Source organism: Mauremys reevesii, linkage group 1, assembly GCF_016161935.1.
Source record: "Mauremys reevesii isolate NIE-2019 linkage group 1, ASM1616193v1, whole genome shotgun sequence".
Classification (NCBI taxonomy): Eukaryota; Metazoa; Chordata; order Testudines; family Geoemydidae; genus Mauremys; species Mauremys reevesii.
The window spans coordinates 15,117,891-15,136,119 of NC_052623.1; the positions used below are offsets into that span (position 1 = coordinate 15,117,891).

General features: G+C 46.5%; 1 protein-coding gene across 6 annotated transcripts in view; it reads right to left on the bottom strand.

The window, feature by feature from the left end:
• LOC120396082 (disintegrin and metalloproteinase domain-containing protein 20-like) overlaps positions 1–18,229 on the bottom strand; it is a 162,980-nt gene that overhangs the window by 107,633 nt on the left and 37,118 nt on the right. For all 6 annotated transcript variants that reach the window (XM_039520992.1, XM_039520993.1, XM_039520990.1 and 3 more), the window contains 2 exons: positions 11,256–11,425; positions 1,506–1,587 (listed from right to left, as the gene is read on the bottom strand). In XM_039520992.1, the coding sequence (XP_039376926.1) occupies positions 1,506–1,587; positions 11,256–11,425 (252 nt within the window). The remainder of the gene's footprint in view (positions 1–1,505; positions 1,588–11,255; positions 11,426–18,229) is intronic.

Sequence of the window (18,229 nt, forward strand, 5' to 3'; positions counted from 1 at the left end):
AGGACTATAACTATGTTTAAAAGGGGACTGGATAAATTCATGGTGGCTAAGTCCATAAATGGCTAAGAATGGTGTCCCTAGCCTCTGTTCGTCAGAGGATGGAGATGGATGGCAGGAGAGAGATCACTTGATCATTGCCTGTTAGGTTCACTCCCTCTGGGGCACCTGGCATTGGCCACTGTCGGTAGACAGATACTGGGCTAGATGGACCTTTGGTCTGACCCGGTACGGCCGTTCTTATGTTCTTATGGATATCTGTGTAAGTGCAGTACTTGGCAGAAGTTTGCAGTTTGTCACACATCACAGTGAGAGGAAGCCCAGGCTGGTGGGACAGAGGACTCAGCGGTACCCCAGTTCCAGGTTGCACCCTGGGGATTCTCTCTCATACATGGACCAGGTATCTGATAAAGGGTTTTTTTCAGTCTTGCTGACAAAGTCATAACAAGATCCAATGGCTGAAAGTTGAAGTTAGACAAATTCAACCTTGAAATAAGATGCAATTTCCTAGCAGAAAGGGTAATTAAACATTGGAACAGTTTATCAGCACTTGGAATCTTTAAAATCATATTAGATATCTTTCTAAAAGATATACTTTAATCAAGATTCTGGGAGAAATTCTACAGCCTTTGTATATGGGTTGTTGGCTGGATGGTCATAGTGCTCCCTTCTGACTCTGAAATCTGTGAATCTATGAATCCCCTATTTATTATCTCTCTTCATGAGCCACGGAGAGAACAGAAAGATCTGCATTGCCCTCAGCGTGCTCATAACACTTGCAGCTCTGCATTAGGACAAGGAATATAATTAAATTGAATGCTTCAGGGTTTCAACTGGTTGTTTGCAGGGGTCAGGAAGGATTTCCTCCTGCTCCCAAAATGCACAATTGACCAGATGTGCTCTGGGTTTTTACCACCTTCCTCTGAAGCATCAGAGTGTATTCAATTACCCAGAGCTGGAGCTGAGACACTGGATGGGTGGATCAGGACTTTGAGGAGGTGCAGGGAATCCTCTTTCTTAGATGACTGGCTGGTATGCCCTGTTCATATGCTCAAGGTCCAACTGAGCATCAGATTTTAGGGAAGGAATTTTCCCCCATATATGCTTGGCAGGGACTTTGGATTTTTTCTTCCTTCTTCTGCAGCATGGGATGAGTATCACGTGCTGGAATTATCTAGGTATAACTCACCTAGTCAATTCCTTGCCATTGCATGAGCCCTGGTGGCACCTTGGTTGCTCCTGTTCTCTGCCTCTGGCACATCACAGTTTAGTCACCTAAGAACTGAAAGGCTTTGGTCTGACTAAAGTCATTGGGCTTTATCTAGGGATAACTGGGTGAAACTTAATGCCTTGTGATATACAGGACGTCAGTCTAGATGATCTAATAGTCCTAGGCTTTAATGCTATGAAACAATCAATTAGTAGCATAATCTTACTGAAGAAAATATTTACATTATTTAAGATATCAATTTTTGAAGTGTACATACTGTGGACTATATTTCACATACTTTGACAACAGCTACTGACGGAACTCTAGTGCACAGATTGTCTCCATATGAAAATCCAAGACCCCCTGGATATCGTCCACCCCTATAATACAAAATACAGTAAACGATACAAAATGTTCAATTGATATTAAACTGTTCTCTATAGCTATAAATAAATTCAGTCTAAGTAAAAGAGTGATATATCAGATCTGTATTTAGAGCTATAAGAAAACAATTTGTTCTTACTTGTAAATATGTCTTCTCATAACATAAATGTGCACCAATCCAGAGTTACTTACTAGCTAAAGTCTGCCCCATTAGAACCAACTGCAAACATCTTTGCTGAAGTGTCTTCTGCTGAGAGCAGTTGTCATGTTAAAAGATAAGTCACTTATGTTATGTGAGGACAAATACACATATAAGAATTCAGTTGTCACATTCTTACATACCTAGGGCCAGAACTGTACAAATTATCATCTGATGTTCTGTCCCAAATTATCTTCCCTACTGGTTAACTGGGTTACAGTAGTACAGCAAAAGGGGTAAAGAAAATATTTACATAAACATGGCAGCTTAGACAGGCCCATCACCACCCAATGAGGTGAAGTCTACTTTGCAGTGTTTGGTAAAAGTATACAGATACACCCAGCTTGTGACCTTTTATACACAGTAACAAAATATCTGTTTGATTCCAGCTGCTGCTTTCACTTTGCTACAGGATATCTGACAGGTGATTTAATTCTAGAAATTGCCTTCAAGAATTCTGGTACCTGAGCTTGAAATGATAGAGCCGTTGGTGGGCTCTGAGTAAGCCTACCGTGACTGCCTGCACTTTTACATTCCCATTTAGCTCAGTACTTAAGCCCGTGTATAGTCCCAATGACTTCAATGGGATTTAGCCACATGCTTAAAGGTTAGGCATGTGCTTAAGTGCTTTCTTGGATATGGGTCTCGGAGAGCTAGAATGAAGGGGGTCATGAAAGAGTAAAACTGAGGGACTGAAATCCAAAGTTTCACCAGCTTAATTTATTTTCTCTGTCTCCAAACACGGATTCCTAACTCTGGGATCTCGATGCCCAAACCTCTCTGTTAACAAACAGCACCTTGACAAATCAGAAATTTGAAATCTTTTTATACCCTTGCCTGGGTCCTCACCCATGCCGCAGCTCCAAATCGGAATCTATAACTAATAGCACTTGTAAAATTCCTTTAAGGTGGTTGGTTAACTAGACAACAAAACTAACTAGAAAATTTAAAAAATATGTAACCTCCATTTTCTGACCTGTAACTGGAAGTTCTTTAAGATGTGTGGTCTTTATCAGTATTCCACACATGGGTATTGCATCCGAACAAGGGCATAAGAAGCAGTGTAGGCTGATGCCTTTCCAGTTCCTGTTCTTACTGTAAATGCAATAGAATTTAAAGCAGAGAGTACAGAGAGCAGGAAGTGGATTAAAGATATGGACCACACATCTCGAAGAACCTCCAGTTACAGATGACTAACCATTTCTTCTTTGAGTGCTGGTCCCTAAGTGTATTTTACATGAGTGGTTGACAAGCAGTGCTGACTGGAGTGCGAGGAAGCCAGCAGCAAAGATGCTTCCAGTACTTCAGTTTCCACTGCCCCATCTGCAGCAGAGGCCTCACTCAGCATCTCATATCTAGCAAACGTGTGGATGCAGCTCCAGCTGGCCACCATGCATATGTCTAGTATTGGAATTTCCTGCAGAGATGCTGTAGAGGCAGCTTGTGCTCTTGTGAAGCATGCCCTGACTCTGTACTAACCAGGGCATGTCTGACATTGAGGGAAAGAAGTCTTTTCACTTTGGCAGAAGCATGGGGTTTCAGAAAAAAAGGATGCTTTGGTAGACATGGAATTCAGAAATAACCATAGGAAGGAACTTAGAATAGAGGCAATAGGGTACCTTTTCCCTGTGAAAACCCATATATGGGGGGTCTGCCATGAGTTCTCCCAACTCACTTACTCTCCTGGCCGAAGCGATAACTAAAAATGCAAGTTTTCAGGACAGGTAGAACATGGAAGGCTTCACCAAGGGTTGAAATGGTGATCTGGTGAGGGTTCACAGGATGCAATTGAGGTCCCATTGAGGTGTAGATTTGACCACTGAAGAAAAGGTACTTGGGTGACTGAAAACAGAATGCCTGTCTAGTGGAGGAAGGAAGGCATTAATTGCTGTGAGATGGATCTACAGTGAGCCAATGGAAAGGCCTATGTTTTTTAGAGACCAGATACAATCCAAAATGACCAGAATACCTGCAGTACCTGGAGATGGATGATTATGCTACACCCAGGCAGAGAAACATCTCCATTTAGCTAGTTAGCAGGTCCTAGCTGAATCTTCCCTACGTTGGGTATGGACAGCCTGAACGGCTGCAGAAGAGGAGCATTCTATTTCCAATGCCCATCAAACACCAGGCCATGAGACGGAGTGAGTCTGCATTAAGGTGTATGATTCTATCCCCCTCCTGAGTTAGGAGGTCTGGAAAAGGTGTGGTTCATGATTGAGGAACAGGATGATATTTTTAGGAGCTCTAGGAATCAAAAGTGCCTAGGTCAAATGGGTGCTAGGAGAATGACTCTAGCCCTGTCATGATGGATCTTTCTCAGAACCTATTTTAGCAGAGGAATGGGAAGAAAGGCTTATCTGAGATTGTTTCTCCCTCACAATAGGAGAGTGCTGCTCTGGGAGCTGTGGTCCATAGCTCCTCTGGAGAAAAACAGGGAAGTATTCTGTTAGTTTGGGACACAACGATATCAAATTGAGGTGCACCTCATAGAGTGAATATTTTGCTCAGGGCAGAGTCTTGAATCTCTCACTCATGGTCTGCAGACAAGTGCCTGCTCAGGTTTTCCACTGGGAGGTATGCAATTTGTATGGTGATGCAGATTCTGAAGCACCAGTTCCAAACTCTGACTACTTCCAGGTAAACAGAAAGAGATTTTGTTCTGTGCTATTTGTTTATGTAAAAGGCCGTGCTGATATTCATAGAATCATAGAATATTAGAGTTGGAAGAGACCTCAGGAGGTCATTTAGTCCAATCCCCAGCTCAAAGCAGGACCAACACCAACTAAATATTGTCCAACACCACTTAGATATGGATTGAATTTATAAGTGGGAGAAAGGCTGTGCAAGCCAGGCAGACTGCTCTTAGGTCTCTCATGGAGTTCAGGTACTTTGAACAGTGTGGCCTTTCGGGTGAGCACCCCAACCCCAAAGAGAAATGTCTGTTATAGTGGTGGCAGTAGGGATGAAAGTGTTGAAGGGAATGCTCATTCTCACTCTCTTTGAGTCTGACCTCCATATGTGGGAGGTGATGACTTTGGTGGGAACACTCACTCTGGAGTTGATGAAATCTCTATCTGGTGAGTACTGCCTGCAGACATTGTGGATGATGGCGTTCATGCAGCATTACATAAGTACACAAGGTCAGTCTAATACCGAGAGGCACATTCTCCCCATAGTTCTTGGTCTGCAAGTAATCCAAACGATCAGGCTGCTCATTAACTAAAATCTTTCTATGGGAAGGAACACTCTCAATGAAACAGAGTCTGATGACATTTATTGTCTCTGTAGATGATAAACCAACTTTTCTCTGTTTAGGCAGATGCCAATTGCTGCTAGAATATGGAACAGAAACCGCATCACTGGGCTGACCTGTAGGCAAGAGCAACCTTTCAAAAGCTAACTGTCTGTTGTGATCAATTCCCAATTGTGGGTAAAGAGTGAAATATGGCCCCCAAAAATAATAGAGGAAGAGGTGAGTGATGGCGGGGGTGGATCTCAATCAATATGTCAAAAGTAGCCCTTTGCAGGTGGCTGGGATTGGGTAGAGGTTATGGGGGCAGAGGGGGCTTTGAAACAAGGCCTCTGAACACTCTGATGTTTTCTAAGAGGCTCAACTGGATGCTGGTGGTAGAATGCTTGAGGAGGGGGTAGCCTTGCCCTATAGGCTTGTCTCTGCTGTTTTCTCCTTGAAGCTAGAGTGTAAATCCCCAGAGAGTGAAAAGTCGATCTTGAATTCTTTAACAAGCATAGGAACTCATTCATTGTCTCCATGAAGAGATTTAACTCATCATAGGGCAGGCCCTGTATTCTGGATATCCCTGGGAAAACACAGAGACTGTAGCTAAGAATTCCTCTTTGTGACCGTACTAGTGGCCAGGTTTCTGGAGGTCATATCTGCTGCATTCACTGCAGCACGAAAGAAAGAATCTTCTTTCCCTCCTTGCCCTTTGGTCCCCTATGAAGGTCCAAAATTGGATTCTGTCCTCAGAGTTGTCCTTAAAGTCCACCAGCCTGGAAGAGCTGCTAAAATAATATTTTGATAATAAGGCTTGATTGTTAGTAATATGGAATTCCAGGCCCATAAAGGAAAAGACCTTTTTCGCCATGTAATCCAACCTCTTTGAGCCCTTGTTAGTCTTGGTGGTAGTCCTTTGATGTTGGGACCTATCCCTCTCCATACATGCCTCTACCACCAGAGACTTGGGTGTTGGGTGGGAGAAAAGAAATTCAGCTCCCTTGGTGGGGACGAAAGAGCACCTCTCAACTCAGATTACAAAATATCCAGGAATTGTTTTTGTGTCTTGGACCTCCTCCAGCAGTATCTGGAGGTCATTGGCAATCCTCTGCAGTAGCTCCTGGTATTGCCTATCAATTCTCTAGCAGACATGAAGAAGGAGAAGTGACTGCTTCATCTGGAGACAAGAATGAGATTCATATCGGTACTCCCAGTACTTGTGGATATGGGTCAATATGATCCTCCTCACAATATGCTCCTCTTCCTCCTCACACTTCAACAGATCCGACGGGAGCTGAGAAGGAGAAGTGTGGTAAGATTCCTTCACAGGTCCTGGGCATCTGTCATAAAGATCCCACAGGCCCCAAAAAGGCCAGAAAGAGGGTTCCACTGATTGTGAGGGACCCAATGTCATCGGGTACCAGCCATCCCTGGGGAAGTCATATCTGGGGGGTAGCAATCTGATCTGCTCAACTGCCAGCCAGGACTCATCTCTATCCAAGGGCAGGTCTACACTAAGGGCGGGGGTCGAACTAGGGTACGCAAGTTCAGCTACGTGAATAGCGTAGCTGAATTCGAAGTACCCTAGTTCGAACTACTCACCCGTCCAGATGCCGCGGAATCGAAGTCCGCGGCTCCAAGGTCGACTCCGCCACCGCCTTTTGCAGTGGTGGAGTACCGGAGTCGACCGCGGCGCTTCCGGAGTTCGAACTATCGCGTCCAGATTAGACGCGATAGTTCGAACTCCGAGAAGTCGAACTCACCGCGTCGACCCGGCTGGTAAGTGTAGACTAGCCCCAAGAAGATGGAGAAGTGGCCAGAAGGTCTGATGAATCTGAATCAGAAAACTGCTCTCCTTCCAATGGTGGAGCCATCAGTACCAGGGTACTTCTGCCCCATGGTTGGAGAAGAGACAGCTCCTGAGATACTGAGTAGTATCATCCTCCAGTGTAGTAATGTCCCGGAGGAGGCCTGGGCCTGAGAGGATGGAAGACTATAGATAAAGGAGGACCTTTATCCTCCAGTGTCATATATGTCTCCATATATCAGTGGTCCTCAACCTGTGGCCCATGGGCCACATGCGGCCTAATTAGCATACAGCTATGGCCCAGCTGTGGGGTAAAAACATTCAAAGTTTGCAACTCTGATCCTGGCAGGGGGGGGGCTGGGGCCGGCTGAGGTGGAGATGACACCACGCAGCCCTGCTGAAGCACTCCTACCGGCAAGGAAGGCGAAGCAGCCCCCTGTGGTTGGGAAGGAGCACAGCCAGCAGTCAGCCGGCAGCCTGCTGCTTCCTCCCTCTCTTCTCTCCACCCTGCAGGAACACATTGCTAGGTGTCTGGTCAGCACTGCCAGACTGGTTGAGAACCACTAGCTGATGGAAACCATAAAGGCTGAATATCAGCCTTCCGGGACCCAAACCAAAAAGGTGTCTTCTGGCTACTATACTGGTTGCCAGTGCTTTTGAGAAAAACACAGGGGTCCAACAATACATCTGACACAGGGCTGGCCTTACCATGAGGCAAACTGAGGCTGCTGCCTCAGGTGCCAGACTGATGGGGGCGCTACTAGGACCCAGAGTGCAGAAAATTGTGTCTGCTGCTGGTGCATCTGTATTCTCTCTGCTCTAGATGCATGGAGATGGAGGAGTGCGGTGCTGGAGGAAGGAGGGCACAAGAGACATTACAGGCAGGCAGGAGAAAAGGTGAGAGGGAATAACAGAAAGCAGCAGGCGCTGCAGGGAGAGAGAGGAGGAGCTTCTTATGTACCTTTCTAGCACCCCAGGAGCCTGGACTGATTAACACCAGCTTCTCAGGGAGCTTCCTGTTGCTTCCCTGAACCCACATGAGGAGACCAGGCAGTCAACTGAAGTAGAAGGAGCCAGTTAGGCCCTTAAGATGCTGATATCTTCCCTCACTCAGGCCCTGCTACCAGCCTGCTTATTTGTCCCCTTCAACTGAGAGTTGAGAGCCACTATAGCTGGCACAGAACAGCAGTCATGAGTGAAAGAAGAAAACACCCTCTGGGGCAGCATTCACAAAAAGAAAGAAAGCAAAGGAAGCTTTTCTATCTAAGCAGGAAGGAGCTCTCCTGAGATGCATAGACATGGAAGAGGGGGAGGGATAGCTCAACTGCTTGAGAAGAGGGGAGGGATAGCTCAGTGGTTTGAGCATTGGCCTGCTAAACCCAGGGTTATGAATTCAATCCTTGAGGGGGCCACTTAGGGATCTGAAGCAAAAATCAGTACTTGGCCTTGCTAGTGAAAGCAGGAGGCTGGACTCAATAACCTTTTGAGGTCCCTTCTAGTTCTATGAGATAGGTATATCTCCATATATTTTTTAAAAATGTTCACGGTGAGCCTTCCGGCCCCAGTGAGGATGTGAGTTGTGAGGAGATGCCTGATCTTCCAGTTAGTCAGAGTGCAGGTGACCTTGCAGCTACTGCAGCATCCATATCTCCATTTCAAATGGATGTAACCATGCACATTCCTGAAGAAAAGTGTAGATCAGAGAAGAGTGTGGTGGAGGCGCAAGAAACAGCTGCTGCTGACTTTAGTTCCTTAAGTCTAGATGATCCAGGACTGTGGACTCACTTGAGCAGTAGCCTGAGGGACTTCCTTGTACTGCATGGGCCACAGCAACTGAAAAACTTCATGTTCCCCAAAGACAATGAAAACAGAAGTTTCCATCCAGCACATTACTGGCGTGAAATCCCCAATGGTGACAAAGTGGAGAGGCCATGGCTTATGTACTCAAAAACCCAGAATGCTGCATACTGTTTTTGTTGCAAAATCTTCCAGTCTAATGTTCCAGCCACATTGGGTTCTACAGGAACAAAGGACTGGAACAATCTGGCTAGAAATTTGGCATGTCATGAGAAGGCAGCAAATCACCAGAGAGCATTCCATAGGTGGAAAGAGCTTGAGATGAGACTAAGGTTAAAGGCCACCATAGATGATCAGCATCAAGAGAAGATTGCATCAGAATCTCTTTACTGGCAAAATGTTTTGAAAAGGCTCATTGCCATTGTGAGAATGCTTGCTACTGAAAACCTAGCACTGTGTGGCACTTGAGATCAGCTGTATGTGCCAGACAATGGAAACTTTCTTAAAATCGTGGAGCTGATGGCTGAGTTTGATGCTGTACTGCAGGAGCATCTAAGAAGAGTCACCACCCAAGAAATGTACCCATACCACCAGGGGTGGCTCTAGGGATTTTGCCGCCCCAAGCACAGCAGGCAGGCTGCCTCCGGCGGTTTGCCTGCGGGAGGTTCTCCGAAGCCGCGGGACCAGCGGACCCTCTGCAGGCAAACCACCGGAGGCAGCCTCAAACTTTTTTTGTCCCATGCAGTTCTCATAATTAAACTTGGTGATCAGTGATGCAGCATCTGCTTCTAGTGAGGCTGCTGAATTTTTTAATGTAATTCAAAGCATCTATGTATTTTTCTCTGCATCAACTCATTGATGGCAAATTTTGAAGCAACATCTGGGGACATACCCTCTGACACTGAAACTCCTCACTATAGTTGAAGAAGACCTACACCAGCAATGCAGGTCACTAGAGACATTGTTGACACGATGACATGTGCGATATTGATGTGAGTGATTTAGGTGATGAACTGAAAGCCCTTTCAAGATACATTTCACCAGGAGCAACTCCAAAGGCTGTTCTGAAATATATGTGCAAAACAAGATGACCACCCTCTTTCCAAATGCTTTTGTTGCTCTGTGCATACTTCTAATACTTCCTGTAACAGTTGCCAGTGGAGAACGCAGCTTCTCCAAGCTGAAGTTAATAAAAACACATCTACGCTCCACAATGACACAGGAGAGGCTGGTTTGCCTTGCAACCATCTCAATAGAGCATGGGCTGGTGCAGACTGTGCCCCTTCAGGAAGCAGTTCAAATCTTTGCAACCAAGAAGGCACGGAAAGCACCACTTTGATTATTCAAACAGATAAAAATGCCAGTGTTTACTATGCAGACAAGAAAAGTTACATTTGCTGTTCAGGCATTTGAAAGTTAAGTGTTACTTAAAATTTTTGAACAAGGCATTTAAAGTTGTTAGTTCTCCTTTATTGGGGGTAGGTAGTAGAGCAGTACCATGAGAGGAGTAGAACAGGAAGAAGGCAGAATTGAGACCTTTCAAAGTTTTGGCCCAAGCGAGGTGGCATGGGGGCATCATTTGAGCTCCACGCCTCAGGTGCCAAAATGTTGTGGGCCGACCCTGATCTGACATGTCAACTGCTGTCTGAAAATTTATGGAGCGTGGATGTCATATATACAAGAAAGAGGAAGGAGAAAGAGGAAGTACACTTCAGGTGAAATTAATGAGTTAATGAATCCGGAAAAGCAGATGGCTACATTCACCTTGGGAAGTGTCAGATTTGAACACAACATACAAATTCTGAGCCTTCTCATTGTACCATTTATATTTATTACAGCACTTCTGTTTTCACATTCACTTCTTCCAGGAAGGAGTACAGTGGGACACACATCTCCCTTCCAGTTCAAAGGAAATATACCTAGTCATCTCTCCCTCTTTGTTTTCTTGTTTTGTCTTTGACTCTGCAGAGGGCCCCAGGTGTATATGAATGATATTAAATTATTTCCTTATGATCAAGGAATCTTTCCTAAGTCTTTTCTTCATATTCCTCCAGATCAGAGTTCATATAAACCGGGTTTCTCACTTGCTTTGTCCAGTGAGGGTCAGGAGGTCTGGAAGCCATGTGTGCTGTTGCATAGAAAATAGAATGAACTGAGTATCAGAGGGGTAGCCGTGTTAGTCTATAGCCACAAAAACAATGAGGAGTCCGGTGTCACCTTAAAGATTAACAGATTTATTTGGGCATAAGCTTTCGTGGGTTAAAAAAACCCACTTTTTCAGATGCATGGAGTGCATCTGAAGAGGTGGGTTTTTTTACCCACGAAAGCTTATGCCCGAATAAATCTGTTAGTCTTTAAGAATGAACTGAGGATTTTCCCAGGTAGGTGGAGACTATCAAACTGCTTATGCCTCTTAGGCTACAGAACCCAAAGGAAAACCTAATGTGCAATGGCCAGTTGGGCTATGCAGGGGAATAATGGAAGCATTTTGGGTGGGGTACTTTGTGTAGTTTCCAAACAAAATCGTGCAAAATATCTTTAAGGTCTGAATTTGATATTCAGAGTAATAAATAAAAGAACAGTATTACCATATATTTAAAAGATTAAAATAAAAGAACCTTACAAAATTAATTCTGTGTGGTCGAAACGTACACGGCCCATAAGGAACTTTCCAGCATAGGCTGAATAAAATCCAAGACTGTCACCCAAACGGTGAGTAATTGTAATGAGATCCCTTTCTGTCCAAAGCTCTAATCCAATAAGAACAACATGAAGACCAAATGGACGGTACATCTAAAAACATAAATATTAAAAAAGGCATCTACATGTAATGCTTTGAAGCTATCATCCTTCACATAATCCACATTGCTGGTGTCACTCCCTAGTCTGTGTTCCTGTTTACCCTTTCAGCCACAGAAGTTCCTCTGCAGCTCAGAATAAAACCATAACATTAAAGGCATACTGCTGCTTATCTGAATAATCTTATTTCTGTCTGGAAAAGTGTTTACATATTATAGTTACAAACAACACTCATGACTACTAAAGCGGAAATAATTTTTCAGAAAATATATATTTTTTCATTTGTTTTTTGTGTGTGTGCAATTGGCTGTAGTTTGTGTACAGCCAGTTTCTCTGTTCTGGTGATAGTCACTTCTACTTTCTGTCTCATGAATTAATATGAAATAACCACTTTCATGCACAGCTCTTGGGGGGGGGGGGTCATGTATGCTGCTTCCTGGAACTGAGTAGGGGAGGTTACTATTAATGACTTTAAATTATATTGCAGACAGCAATCCAACAACATGTTGACAGAACGCTAAACTGAATGAGGCTTGATAGAAGACCTATGCATTAACTGTACTAATATGAAGTCAAACTTTTTAAAGGGACACTCAAAATTGAGATAAAAAAAATAACAACAGATTTCCAAAATTCAAGTTTCTGGTAGAGCATCTTTTAGATAAGTATGTCCTGACATTTGGGGGAAAAAACCATTATTTTAAAAGCTATTTATGATGGTTCTTCTTCTCTCCATTGTTATTTATAGGGTCTTTTCAGCAAGGGAGAATGGACAGACCTGGAAATAACACCAGAAACCAGCTAAGGCTTTTGTCTCCTGCTCACCCCACCCCACTCCTAAAGGGCAAAGAAGCAGAGGGGGCAGATGAGCAAAGCCTGTTCATTATCATCATCCATATCCCTTAACATGGCATATCAGTGGAAACTTAGGCCTTGTCTACACTACAAGACTATTTCGAATCTACTTAAGTCGAATTTGTGGATTCGACCTTATGAAGTCGAATTTGTGTATCCACACTAAATACACTAATTCGAACTTCTGAGTCCACATTAACGGGGCCGGCGTCGACTTTGGAAGCGGTGCACTGTGGGAAGCTATCCCACAGTTCCCGCAGTCCCTGCTGCCCATTGGAATGCTGGGTAGAGCTTGCAATGCCTGCTGGGTGAAAAAATGTGTCGAGGGTGGTTTTGGGTTACTGTCGTCATTGAACCGTCAATCACGCCCTCCCTCCCTGAAAGCGCCGGAGGGAAATCTGTTCGCGCCCTTGTCTGGTCGGTTACAGCGCGGACGCCACAGCACTGCGAGCATGGAGCCCGCTGCGATCATCACTGCACTTATGGCCGTTGTCAACTCCTCGCACCTTATCGTCCACCTCTGCAACAGTCAGCTGCTGAGAAACCAGGCGAGGAGGCTCCGGCAGCGCGGTGAGGAGAGTGGCACAGACCTCTCAGAAAGCAGGGTACACCGCGCAGTGGAGATCATGGTGGCAATGGGTCACGTTCATGGTGTGGAACGGCGATTCTGGGCCCGGGAAACAAGCACAGACTGGTGGGACCGCATAGTGCTGCAGGTCTGGGATGACACAGAGTGGCTGCGAAACTTCAGGATGCGTAAGGGCACTTTCCTTGAACTGTGTGACTTGCTGTCCCCTGCCCTGAAGCGCCAGGACACACGCATGCGAGCAGCCCTGAGTGTGCATAAGCGAGTGGCCATAGCTCTCTGGAAACTAGCAACGCCAGACAGCTACCGGTCAGTAGCGAACCACTTTGGCGTGGGCAAATCTACCGTGGGGATTGCTGTCATTCAAGTAGCCCACGCAATCGTTGAGCAACTGCTCTCAAAGGTAGTGACTCTCGGAAATGTCCAGGTCATCATAGATGGCCGCGCGATGGGATTCCCAAACTGCAGTGGGGCTATAGATGGGACTCACATCCCTATCCTAGCACCAGCCCACCAGGCCAGCGAGTACATTAACCGAAAGGGCTACTTTTCAATGGTGCTGCAAGCTGTGGTGGACCATAGGGGACGTTTTACCAACATCAACGTCGGGTGGGCGGGCAAGGTTCATGACGCGCGTGTGTTCAGGAACTCTGGTCTGTTTAGATGCCTCCAGGCAGGTACTTTCTTCCCGGACCACAAAATAACGGTTGGGGATGTGCAGATGCCTACAGTGATCCTCGGGGACCCGGCCTACCCGCTAATGCCCTGGCTCATGAAGCCCTATACAGGCGCCTTGGACAGTGAGAAGGAACTCTTCAACTACAGGCTGAGCAAGTGCAGAATGGTGGTGGAGTGTGCTTTCGGACGTCTCAAGGGGAGATGGCGGAGCTTACTGACTCGCTCGGACATCAGCAAAAAGAATATCCCCGTAGTTATTGCTGCTTGCTGTGTGCTCCACAATCTCTGTGAGAGCAAGGGCGAGACCTTTTTGGCCGCTTGGGAGGTTGAGGCAAATCGGCTGGCTGCTGTTTACGATCAGCCAGACACCCGTGCCGAGAGAATATCCCAGCGGGAAGCGATGTGCATCCGGGAGGCTTTGAAAGTGAGTTTCCTCGCAGAGCAGGGTAACCTGTGACTGTCCACTTGATTTTAAGAGAGCCTGATCATGGGCCTGTGTCTGTATGTATCGAGTTAGATCTGAGCTCACAAACCCGGTTCTCCAAGTTTCCCCCACTTCCAAAGCACGTTTTAAAACTAATGAAATGTTACAGTAATTAATAATAAATCTTTCGTTGACTTTGCATTTCTGTTTCTTGGTTGAAACATGGAAGCATTCTGTGCTGGGTTCGGTGTGCACTGATGTACAGACCGCTTGTCCAAAACAGGACGGACAGCCTCCTGCTCCTACATAGGTCTGTGGGGTGGGGGACGGTTTACAGTGATTGTGCATGTAGGGGTGGGTTTGCAGGAAGGGGTGGGTTTGCAGGAAGGGGCGAGGGGTGCCGTCTTTGGATAGGGGTTTACATGACAGCTGTGGGCTGTGGGTTTGGGCGTTGGAAGGGGTGAGGGGTGTGGGGGAAGGGTGAGTATCTGCCCCTGGATGAGGGCTCTTTTTGGGGCTCAGGGCACCGGGGAGGATCGTGGCTACGGTCGAAGTGCATGTCAAGGGAAGCCTGCCTTTACATTCGGGGATGGCAGGCACCAGGACCCTGGACAAGCATACACATCAACGAAAGACCCGGGGCAGCATACACCACACAGACTGACCCTGGTGCCTAGTGACTGCAGTCTGTGTGTGCCCTGCAGTTGACCCTGCACCCAAGTCTGTACCATGGTACTGTGGGCTATGCACTGCAATTACAATTCCCCCCCCCCCACACACACACAGAAAGTCTTCTGACACGAGAAACGTGACGGAAACAGTGAGTAACACCAAACCGCTTTTAATAATGTAGTACACAGTGGGGGGTTTAAACTTGGAGTTGGGACTGGGTGATGCTGTAAGGAAAGAACTTGTACAAATTTACAGCGCGAGAGGTGTCTTGAACATTAGCGCTCTGCTGCGGTGCAGTGACAGTTCTCACGGCCCCTACCGCCCCTCCTTCTTGTAACTTTGGGTGAAGGGGGGACAGGACTTCTTGGCGTTGGAGGGCGGTTGCAGATGCAGTGCATGGGGGCTCTCTCCTCCTGCCTGCGGTCCTGCAGAACATCTACAAGGCGCCGGAGCGTGTCCATTTGCTCCCTCATTAGACCAAGCAGCGTTTGAGTCGCCTGCTGGTCTTCCTGCCGCCACCTATCCTCCCGTTCGATGTGTGTGCGATGCTGCTGACACAGTGTCTCCCTCCACTGTCTCTGCTCTGCCGCCTCCGCTCTGGAGCAGGCCATCAGTTCCTGGAACATGTCGTCCCTAGTCTTTTTCTTTCGGCGTCTAATCTGAGCCAGCCTCTGCGAGGGGGATGCCGGGGCAGTCCGGGAAAGAGCCGAAGCTGTGTGATGCGAAAAAGTAGGTGATTTCCTTGAACACATACATGTTTGCCAACAGTGAACACAGTGTAGTCAGTTTCAGTTAACAAGACCAAAGAGGGCACCAAGTCTCAGGAGATCTCAGAACTAGTCCGAGATTTCGGAATACGCTCTCATTGGCGGCACCATTGCACTGGAGAGCGCACAAGCGAGGAAAGACAGCTGCATCCCTCTTGCACAAAGTCCTGGTAAGCCTTACAGTACATACTACTTATCAGTTAGTGGTTAGCTGTGCTCTCCTGCTAAAAGCAATGTGCAAAGCAGAAGGGATGAGCCTTTTGCAGCCCCTCCCGCCAGTGCACGGGAACGATAAATGGATGCTTGTTCTCTGTGGCCTCTCGCACGTGGCTGTTAGGCGAGGGTCATTGTTATGCAACCTAATTTTAAACCATTAGCAATAGTAACACTACACTAATTGCCCTACTTAGATGCAGTATTTGCAGAACGAGATCACCCTGAGGCGGGTCACTCGTGCCCAGAAAGACAGGATGTTACGGGACGCACTGCACAGACCAGGACCATATGCAGCAATGCTAGTAGAGGCGATGCTTCCTCTCTATATTCGGATGTCCTGGCGTGGAAGAGTCTGCTTCCACGGAGCGCCCAACAAGGCACCTCTTCCGACGAACCTCATGCGGAGGCTTTGCGAGGAACTGAATGACACCTTCGTGGAATTGTCGAGAGAGGATTATTATTCTATCCCCATTTGTGTGGACCTTCTTTTCATATAGTTTAATATTTAGAATTTTGTAAATACTGTTTCTATTTTTTCTATAACAATGTTATAAAAAATAAATGTTTATACGTGTGTAGCACTTACCGCCTGATCCTTCCCCTGATTCCGAGTCCGGGTTAACGGCAGGGGAGGGTTGGTAGGGGATCTCTGTGAGGGTGATGAAGAGATCCTGGCTGTCAGGGAAAGCAGGAGTGTGTTCGCTGTCGCCTGCGCCGTCCTCAAAAGACCCTTCCTCATCTTCCCCATCGGCGAACATCGAGGAGGAACTGTCCCGGTACACTATTCCGTCCTCGGAGTCCACCGTCACTGGTGGGGCAGTTGTGGCAGACCCACCTAGAATGGCATGCAGTGCCTCGTAGAAGCGGCATGTCTGGGGCTGTGCTCCGGAGCGTCCGTTTGCCGCTCTGACTTTTTGATACCCTTGTCTTAGGTCCTTGACTTTCACGCGGCACTGCATCGCATCCCGGCTGTATCCTTTCTCTTTCATGGCTTTAGAGACCTTCTCGAAGGTCTTCGCGTTCCGCTTGCTGGAGCGCAGCTCCGAGAGCACAGACTCCTCGCCCCACACAGCGATCAGATCCATGACTTCCCTGTCAGTCCATGCTGGGGACCTCTTTCTATTCTGGGATTGCCCGGACTCCTCTGCTGGAGAGCTCTGCATCATTGCAGGTGCTGCGGAGCTCGCCCCGATGTGCAACCAGGACGTCAGATTCAAACTGCCCAGACAGGAAAATGAATTCAAATTTTCGCGGGTCATTTCCTGTGTGGCTGGCCAGAGAATCCAAGCTCGGACTGCTGTCCAGAGCGTCAACAGAGTGGTGCAGTGTGGGATAGCTCCTGGAGCTACTAAGTTCGATTAGCATCCACACCAAGCCTAATTCGAGCTAGCCATGTCGAATTTAGCGTTACTCCACCTGCCGGGGTGGAGTACCAAATTCGAACTAAAGAGCCCTCTAGTTCGAATTAAATGGCTTCCTGGTGTGGACGGTTGAGCGGTTAGTTCGAATTAACGCTGCTAAATTCGAATTGAAGTCCTAGTGTAGACCAGGCCTTAGGGACAGGTCAGGAGAACTCCCGTCTTCCCAGACACTTAGCACAGTGCTGGATAGCAATGGGAGCCCAGGGGAGAATGGGCATGCAGTGAGGGCTGTTTCTTTACTCCCTTTATTTTTAAATGGAGGTTTGAAATTCAGAAGCCTTTTCAGGTATCTGACGACTGGAAGTTGAAGAGCTCCATACCAAGCACAGGTAGCTGTGTCCTCTTATGGCTAGGCATAGCATAGCAGCCCCTTTGTCTGTAGCGGCAGCTTGTGCTCTTGTGAAGCATGGCCTGACTCTGTACTAACCAGGGCATGTTTAACATTGAGGGAAAGAAGTCTTTTCACTTTGGCAGAATCACCTCAGGATGTGAACCTGCAGAAAATGATTATGGTTATTAGCATAGGGTGGCCAGGATAGCATTTTCTCAGCCCCTATCACCAATTCAGGGGGAAGTGCTCCATCTCAGATAGGATTTGTTTAAAGACAGCATGGCGATCCCTCAGATGTTACAGAAAAAATATGTTAAAAAGAATACATGAAGGTCATTTAGGGACTGAAAAATCTAAGAGAAGGCCTAAAGATGTTTTATACTGGCCTAAAATGAACAGCAGCATTGAGGAAGTTGTCATGGTTTGATGCATATGACAGAAATGCAGACCAAGTCAGGCAAAACAGCCCGTGTTGTCTGCCCACGAAAAACTGACCTCTGGGAGAAAATTAGGCATATATTTGTTTCCCTTAACTGGAAAGAACTATGTACTACTCATCCTAGAATATTATTCTCACTTACTTGAGATAGCTTTACTAGAAGGTACTTCAGCTAAACAACCAATTGTGTTTATATTCTTCCTAGACATGACATACCCAACACTAAATGTCTGACAGTGGGTTGCAATTCAGTGGGCATGAGCTCCTATGCGCTGGTGGGAAATGATGTTAAAAATAATAAAGTGGCTACTGAAAAAAGGCTACAGACTAGGCCTTTGAGCCATACTTAGCATTGTTAAGTTACAGGATGAAACATGGATTGTCACCTACCTATACTATGTTTAAGAGA